Source organism: Marmota monax, unplaced genomic scaffold (assembly GCF_021218885.2).
Source record: "Marmota monax isolate L192 unplaced genomic scaffold, Marmota_monax_Labrador192_F-V1.1 WCK01_AAM20220418_F8-fsc02782, whole genome shotgun sequence".
In the NCBI taxonomy this organism is placed as follows: domain Eukaryota; kingdom Metazoa; phylum Chordata; class Mammalia; order Rodentia; family Sciuridae; genus Marmota; species Marmota monax.
Window position 1 is genome coordinate 1 of NW_026692267.1, and position 9,174 is coordinate 9,174.

Genomic DNA, 9,174 nt, shown 5'->3' on the forward strand with positions numbered 1-9,174 from the left:
CCTCAAAACTAAAAAAAAATAATAATTCTTTGTATTTCTATTGTTAAAAATTCTTTTTTTTTTCCTCCACCCTACCACCCCTTCCTGATGGCAAAACATTTCAAACCAGTTAAAGTTTATTTATTTTAAATGTTTGGTAAACAATTAAAGAAAATTAGCTAATAAATGTGACTAGCAAAGTGCTGGATGTCTTTATATACATTAACATAATTTATTACCCTCCCGTACCACATTAATACTGATAATTACAATTAACATAAATTGGGTTTGATAATGTATATTTCTGAGTGCTTTATATAAATGATCTCATTTACTTCTCATTATCCAATTAATTCTGTGAATTAAACTTCATATGAAGATAAATTTATATAAATTGATTATGATTTGCTTCCTAAGTTTTTCTTTGATAAAGATTTCTTGTACTGGATAAAAATAAATAAATTTTTCCAAAGATTCTTAAAATGAACTTGAAATTTTTGTCATCTTATAATACAGATCTGACAGGTGCTCAAGATGGGAGTGTCAGAATGTTTGAATGGGGCCATTCTCAACAAATAACCTGTTTTCGATCTGGCGGCAATTCAAGAGTTACAAGAATGAGATTTAACTATCAGGGAAATAAGGTAGTGTGTAAAATGGAAATGGGAAAAGAGGCTTGATTGTGTTGGGGGTTTATAAATATCACTAGTTTGAGTTTCTGAAGAGAATAACTCAGTAAATCAATAATAATGCTTTAATCTTATATGAATTCTTTGTTTTTTAAATTCTAGCCAAAAGTACATTTAAATGTATTTGGTTCTTCCTGGATATATGCTGTAAATATGTCGACTAAAATTAAAAGTTGCCTTAGGACCAATGATTATAGGCCTATCGTATATTACACATTTTTTATTTATTAAATGTTGATTTCTTTATCCCTGGTAATCTACTTCAACTATGATCCAGCACCAAACAGCAAGTTGCATTTGGGAACTTGGTAGAAGTACATTTTACAGGCTTCTCTTCAAACTTACTGAATCACCATCTGCATTTTAAATAGATACTTTTGTGATTTGTATACTTATTTAAGTTTTGAAAAACACTGCTCTAGAACCAAGATATTAGCAAACTGTGATCTAGCCATCTATTTAGTAAATAATCTTATCACAGTTAATCCAACTATTGTTTGTTTTCTTTGGCTATTTTCCACTGTAACAGCGGAGTTCAGGAGGACAAAGACCTTATAGTGGGCAAGCTAAAATATTTATTATGTAACCTTTAAAGAAAAAGTTTGCTGAACCTGCCTCCTCTAGAACATCCCTTACCTTCATTTCCCCCTTTCTCTGCTTTCTTCAAATTGCCTCTCTGCTCCTCATATCTCAGTTGCACTTTAAATAATCATTATAAAGCAAATCAGCCTCTTCTTTGTCTTCAAGTCCGTAATCCACTAAAAATTACTCATGTAGACCCTAGCTGATGGTATATCTACTTTTCTTTCCCCTAAGTCTCTCAGTCTTTAACCTTCCTCACATGTTGCTTGTATAATTATGTGCTACAACCTTTTGTTTACTCTTTGTCACATAGTTTTATTTCCATTTTACAAAAGTCAGTATTGTTTAATTTAGTTGTGAAATCATATTTGGAGAGCTTATTTCTTAATGCCAATTAGCAACATTTTTTGTTCCCTAGTGGGAAATTAAAAATCTATTGTAGAAACCAGTATAATTTGTATCAGTTAAGCATTGCTAATCTGAAATCTGAAATGTTCCTAAATCTCAAACGTAATTAGCAACAAATGAGCATTCCTAATCTGAAAATCTAAAAATGTGAAATGCTCTGAAAGTACTTTTGAGCACTTTAGGTTGCTGGTAAAGTTTTGGACTTAGGAGCATTTTGGATGTCAGATTTTCAGATTAAGGATACTCAACTAGCATAATCTATGCAAATATTCCAAAATCTGAAATACTTCTGGTCCAAAGCATTTTTGATAAGGCATACTCAACCTGTATTCTCGTTTGTGTTCCTTATCATTATCCTGTATATATTCATAATTTTCCAATTTGTTGTCAATACTGCATTATTCCTAATAGTCTCTATAAATAGATCATCTTGTCAACAAAATTGCATAACACGCAGCATAGTTACCTAACTGCAATATAGGTAAGATCATATTATTTTTTTTTTAAGAATCCTTCAAGACAACTTCATGTCAAAATTTTTAGCATGATATTTAAGACCTTCTAAAATCTTATTTTTCAGCTTTAATTCTCAGTACAGTCTTCCACATGAGCTATTTTAAGGCTTGACAGGCAGAGAACTTACTGTACATTTACCTCCATCATGAATCCCAAATACCTAAGCATCCTCTCCATTTGATTGTCGTCTACCGATAGAAATAGACAGCAAAACTTCAACAAGGACAGTAGAACAGGGAAGAATTCTTGGAAAATTAAAAACATGATTCCAAAAAATTGTGTTCAGTCATTGAACTGAATCTAAAGTATTATGTGTAAGAATGTTTAAAGCAGCACTTTTTTTCTTTTTTTAAATTTATTCTCTTTAGATACATAACACTAGAGTGTATTTTGATATGTACATACATGGAGTATAACTTCCCAATCTTATGGTTGTACATGATGTTGAGTTACCCTGGTGGTGTGTTCACATATGAACATAGGAAAATTATGTCCAATTCATTCTATTGTCTTTCCTGTTCCCCTCCCCCATACCTTTCCTTCATTCCACTTTGTCTAATCCATTGTACACCATCCCATTTATTGTGGGGCATCTGCATATCAGAGAAAATAATCGGCCTTTGTTTTGGGGGGATTGGCTTATTTCACCTAGCATGATAGTCTCCAGTTCCATCCATTTACCAGCAAATGCCATAATTTCATTTTTCTTTATGGCTGAGTAATATTCCTCTGTGTGTGTGTGTGTGGGGGGGTACCACATTTTCTTTATCCGTTGCATCTTTGAAGGTCATCTAGGTTGGTTTCATAGCGTGGCCATTGTGAACTGAGATGCTATAAACAGTGATGTGGCTAAAGCACTACTTTTTGTAATGGGATAAATTGAAAACTGTTTATAAGAGAAAAAAGCAACACAGTTCATTGGAAGAACTGAATAGCACAACAGAAATAGTTAAAAATCATGTTTATGGGTCTGGGGTTGTAGCTCAGTAATAGAGCATCTGCCTAGCATGTGTGAGGCACTGAATTTGATCCTCAGCACCACATAAAAATAAATAAATAAAATAAAGGTATTGTGCCAATCTACAATTAAATATATTTTTTTAAAAAAATTATGTTTATGGGGCTGGGGTTGTGGCTTAGCGGTAGAGCACTTGCTTCGCACATGCAAGTCACTGGGTTCGATCCTCGCCACCACATAAAAATAAATAAGTGAAATAAAGGTATTGTGTCCAACTATAACTAAAAAATAAATATTTTTTAAAAATCATGTTTATGATTGGGAAGCACAAATTAATAAATTATCCTATGATAAAAATGTCTCAGGAAATATTCTAGAAGAAGAAGAAAAAAACAAAATAATGAAGGAAAAGCAATATTCAAAGAAATAAAGAATAATTCCCCAAAGCAAAGAACAGAACGTTGTAGGAGAAAGAGCCTGATAAGTACTATGTGGGGGGGAAGTATTGAAAAACAACATATATTCACATACATCTGGTTGTTTTGTTATTGGATTTTTAAATTGAAGGATGAAGAAAAATACTATAAGCTCCTATGACAGAGTAGTGGTATGCATAGTTATTTACAACCTCCACCTTTCAAACTAATGTCATCAATTCACTCAAAGATTAATTTGACCATAGAGCATTATCCACAGAATTCTCTGATAAACAAGAATGGGACCTGAATTGAAGTCCATCCAAATTATCAAAGTTGATGACTAATAATACATGTGTCCTCTCTCTAAAGAACATACTTTATTTATTCAGAAAATAGAAAAAAATAAGAAATATAAATCCTGGAAAAATACTTGTAAAATACCTGTAGAAACTATGGGTTAATATTCCTAATTTTAGCCCTATTAATTTTTTAATGGACCAATAATTTAGTAGAGATATAGACTAACAATAGTAATAATTTATGAAAAGTCTGTGCATAGTCAGTAACCTTCACTAATAATTGAACTCAAAATTAAAGTTTTTTTGTACAAAATTGACAAATATTTCAAATTTTAATACTATTTAGTGTTACCTAAGAAAAAAAATTGGTGTGAATTCATATTTCCACTTAGGATTTAATTTTGCCTTCATCTCTCAATTTTAAATGACAATTTTTGACCAAGCCTTCCCAATTCTGAATATCTATCACATAGTTATGAAAAGGCATATCTGATTGATTGTATATTATCTTCTGAAAAGTGTTCAGTTCCTTGGCCCATTTGTTGATTGGCTTATTTGTTTTTTTGGTGTTAAGTTTTTTGTATTTCCTAGATGATGGGCATGTGGTAAAAAATTTGCTCCCCTTCTGTAGGCTCTCTATTCACCTCGCTGATTGGTTGTTTTTCTGAGAAGAAGCTTTTCAGTTTGAATCCATCCCATTTGTTGATTTTTAAATTTATTTCTTGTACTATAGGAGTCTTATTAAGGAAGTCGGGCCTAATCTGACATGGTAAAGATTTGGGCCTACTTTTTCTTCAGTTAGGTGCAGGGACTCTGGTTCAATTCCTAGGTCCTTGATCACTTTGAGTTGAGTTTGTGCATGGTGAGAGATAGGGGCTTAGTTCCATTTAGCTGCATATCGCTTTCCAGTTTTCTCAGCACCATTTGTTGAAGAGGCTGTCTTTTCTCCAATATATGTTTTATAAACTATAAGGGGAAAACACAGAGCTAGATTTGTCTTGACATAGAAATATAATAAATGAAAATGGAACTGTGGAACTATATATTACAATCCCATTTGTTATTTTAAAATGCTGTATGTAAATGTTTAAATATTCATAGAAAGAAATCTTAAACAACATCAAATGGTCGTAGTAGGTATTAGATCTGGAAGGAGGAGAGGACAAGTGTCCAAAATAAACATGTGTTTTACTTATATACTTTACATAAGCATACACAATTTTTACAATTTAAATAAAAAATATTTTAGCTGTCTTACTCATCCTGGAAGATCTTTACATACTCCTTTATTGAATTATGTTAATGTCTTCCTAATTATAATTACTCCTAAGCTCCCGTAGTAGAATTCTTTTAATGTGACAATCCTTATTTCACTTTCTACTCTTAACATGTTTTCCTTGTTTTATTTTTCTGAAAGTTCTTATTTTGTCCTTTTCAGAAATGTTTTCTGTCTTACATATGACTTAAAACTTGGTCATATGTAAGTTTAGTAGTAATGTACTTTTTTGGAGTATTTATAGAGAATATATAGGTGATGCTTTAGATTACTATAATTAAAGGGGTATCTGGTGTTTGTTTCCTTTTTGTCTACCCTGGCATATTGTTTAAGCAGAAGCTAAATGTTATTTTTGAGCTAGACTCATGCATAGGTGAAGTAAAATTTTGAACAATATTTCAGTTTAATATTTAAGCAAAAGTATGACTGTCACAGTGAAGATAAGTTTAAATATGTGCTTTTGTATTAAACATTTAAAAATTTTTAAATATTTTTTCTCCAAGTTTGGAATAGTTGATGCTGATGGATATTTAAGTTTGTATCAAACAAACTGGAAATGTTGTCCAGTTACTGGGAGCATGCCTAAGCCATACCTGGTAAGCCAAGATTTCCTACCTATATAATAAATTTGAATTTTTATTTTAAAGAAACCAAGAATGTATTTGAGACAAGATATATTCAAGTAAAATCTGTGCAGTGTTATGTACTCCCAGTCACTTTATATAGGCTCCTGTCCTTGTATTATGTTTAAATTGTTCTGTGAAACATAAAAATCCTTCATCTCTGATAATTTGGAAAGTTAATATGTACAGAACTAACATGGTACCTCCAGAGACCCATGCAATGTATATATTACCTACATGGAATGATTGTCATATCAGTGCATCTGATTTTTCCCTGCAGTCCTGCTTCTCCACAAAGTACAAAGATTATATTATAACTTGTTTTTCTATCTCCCCTTCTTTTTTTTTTTTCGTGTGTGTGTGTGTGTGTGTGCACGCGCGCTGCGGAATAAACACAGGCCTCATACATGCTAGACTAGTGCTCTGCCACTGAGCTAAACCCATGGCCCATTTGTCTGTCTCTTTTTAAATGAAATATTGAGGTATCTCTATTCAGTGCTATGTAGACTTAACCTTCTGTGGCTTCAAAGAACACTGTATTAATATTTAATACATTCTTCAGTAAAGCCCTTTACAGAAGTAAACAATACGTATCTGGAAGAAGTTAAGAATATAGCTAGGATTCCAGTAATTCATTCAAGGTTAAGTGCTAGAATACAATATTAAGTGAAAGTATGCAAGTGACAATTGGTTAGGATACATTAAAAGAACTTTAGTTTTGTTTGTTTTTTTTCTTTATGTTTTTACTAAGCCAACAGATTTAAATTTTGGTCCTCAAAGAGTCTGCCTTTCCTTTTTTAATTGATTAAACTTTTATAATTTATCAAGTTATTAGTTGATGGAATATTGAGAACTACTGTAAATTTTCTAGTTTTGGTGATTTAGTAATTTTTATTCATAGATTTGAACAATTTCTTATAAGTTTAAATGTTTCTGAAAAATATGTGATGTCAGGTTAACAAAGGTTAATTCAAAGCTAATCTAAAATCCTGCTTTCTATCTTCCTAAGACAGAAAAATTCACTAAATATACCAGAGGAAATATTTAAAGTTTAACATCCTTATGTTTACCTTTGAAGTTTTGGTCAAACAAAAGTGAAGGGCTTGGGCTTTCAGTGTAGCTCAGTGCTAGAGTGTTTGCCTAACATGCATGATGTACTGGGTTCAATCGTTAGCACCACAGGAAAAGTAAAAAAGTGAAGGGCTTCATAAAGTATCATGACATACAGTCTAGTTAAATGGTGCAGGAAAAGTGTGCATGTGTCTGTGTGTATCTGCATCTGTGAAAGAGTAGAAGGTCTAGAGGGTGTAGCTCAGTAGTGGAACACTTACTTGCCCTGCACAAAACCCTGGGTTTGATCTCCAGCACCAAAAAGAGAGAGAGAGAGATAGATAAGAAACAAATGTGATAAAATGTTTAAAAATGCTGAATCTGAGAGAAGGATATGTGAAAGTTCTCTGGGCTACTTTTACAACTTTTCTAAAGTTCAGAGGATAAAAAGAAAAGGTTTAAGAAAGTCATAAACTGTATGATCACTTTTTGAATAATACATCTACCTGGTTATGAAATTTTTAGTGACAACAGTAACATTTATTGTTTATAACCATTCCAGACTTGGCAGTGTCATAACAAACCAGCCAATGATTTTGTCTTCGTTAGTTCCTCTTCTCTGATAGCCACAGCTGGTCTTTCAACTGATAATCGGTAAGAGATGATAGCTGAAACTGAATCCTATATGTATAGCTGATTTTTTTTATTGCTCTATGTCCTTGTTCCTCAAGAATAATTATGCCTTTAGATATTTTTTTATTAAAAAGACAATTACTTAGAACATTTTTAATGTCCTACTTGTAAAGTTAGGGAGAAAATAATTTGGTTATTAGTAGGATGTACTTTGTATTATTTTCTATGTATTTAAAAAGCTTGAGACAAAAATAGACTCATTATTTATTGGTCATGTCATTTAGTTAACTTAGTTAATCCACCATGGTCCTATTTGGTAGATAGATATGACTTTCACAACAAGAAAATAGGACTCAAAAAGACTCAGTTTTCTAATATCTAATCCATAGCAGCCCACTTCCCTTCACCCTGCCTCTGCAAAAAGCTAAATTCTGTCCTTTTCATCTAGAACAACTGAATTCTGAGGTCAAGGCACACTGAGGTTACTGAGCTTTTTATATTTATCTGAAAGGCCTCAGTTTTCACTAGAAACTAGTTTTTAGGACTGTAGAGTCTTCAGCCTATCTTCCATAGAAATTCCTTACATATATTGATGCCTCTTTATATCAGAAATTTTTCTTTGTGTTCAAGAAAGTTCAGTGTCTTTTTGCCATTTGTTTATGTCATTTCACCTGATAATCAAAGTAGTTTCTATATTCACCCTTTATTTGATATTAATGTAACTACCTGTTAAGCTGAAGTTACGCAGTTTTATAAAATAATAGTTTTTAGTTTTTTTGTAAAACGATTATGTAAGCTTGTTGGTTTGTGTTTGATACTTTTATAAATTTAAGAACATTCTTTGAGAGAGTCGTGTTATTTCATTTACATAAGACATACTTATTTTTTATTCTGTTAACTTTCTGTCACTCAAAAAGTAATCTTTTTTTTCCAGAAACATATGTTTGTGGGATACTCTCGTAGCACCTGCCAATAGTTTAGTCCATGGTAAGTTTTTTAGTTGTGGGGGGTTTTGTTTTGTTTTGTTTTGTTGTTGTTTGTTTGTTTGTTTTGTGATGCTGGGTATTGAACCCAAGGCCTTTTGCATGCAAGGCAAATACTCTACCAACTGAGCTAGATCATGTGTTTTACAACTTTTAAGGTTTATTTTGCTCATGATATCAGGGTTTGAAAACAAAAAGATATACATAATTAACTCTACCTGATACCTTGATGCAGAACAGTAGGATACAGAAAATATAAAAAGCATTTGTCCTTATTTTGAATCTGATAGCCATAGGTCATTATAATGAACATCAATTATACCTAGTATTATGTCCCCTCTCACCACTCCTATTCAGCATTGTACAGGAAGTCTGAACAGTAACACAAGAAAAAAATAAAAGGTATATAGATGTCATGATTCTGTAGAAAATCTCAGTCTGTAAAAGAAACTTCTAGAACTAATGTGGGAATGTAGCAAGAATACAAGGTCAATATACTAAAGTTAGTTGCTGTAAAAATAGTTCCTTAGGGCTGGGGTTGTAGCTTGGTAGCAAAACACTTACCTAGCATGTGTGAGGTCCTGTGTTCAGTTCTCAGCACAGTATATAAAATAAATGTCCATACTGCTTTCCAAATTGGCCGCACCAATTTGCAGTCCCACCAGCAATGTACAAGTGTACCCTTTTCCCCACATCCTCGCCAGCACTTGTTGTTGTTTGACTTCATAATGGCTGCCAATCTTACTGGAGTGAGATGGT

At 32.4% G+C, this 9,174-nt stretch overlaps 1 protein-coding gene across 1 annotated transcript; it reads left to right on the forward strand.

Moving 5' to 3' along the window:
• Positions 1–35: 35 nt before the first annotated feature.
• On the forward strand, positions 36–9,168 carry LOC124089717 (dmX-like protein 1). Its single transcript, XM_046439943.2, has 4 exons — positions 36–623; positions 5,630–5,722; positions 7,362–7,453; positions 8,367–9,168. Exons 1-4 carry the CDS (start codon positions 462–464, stop codon positions 8,542–8,544), a joined length of 525 nt encoding a protein of 174 aa, XP_046295899.1. The 5' UTR covers positions 36–461; the 3' UTR covers positions 8,545–9,168.
• The last annotated feature ends 6 nt before the right edge of the window (positions 9,169–9,174 follow it).

Coding starts and splice junctions, on each gene's coding strand:
- LOC124089717 (XM_046439943.2), top strand. CDS start 462: ATGAACTTGAAATTTTTGTCATCTTATAATACAGATCTGACAGGTGCT. Junction 5,723..7,361: donor GCATGCCTAAGCCATACCTG/GTAAGCCAAGAT, acceptor TAACCATTCCAG/ACTTGGCAGTGTCATAACAA. Junction 7,454..8,366: donor GGTCTTTCAACTGATAATCG/GTAAGAGATGAT, acceptor TTTTTTTTCCAG/AAACATATGTTTGTGGGATA.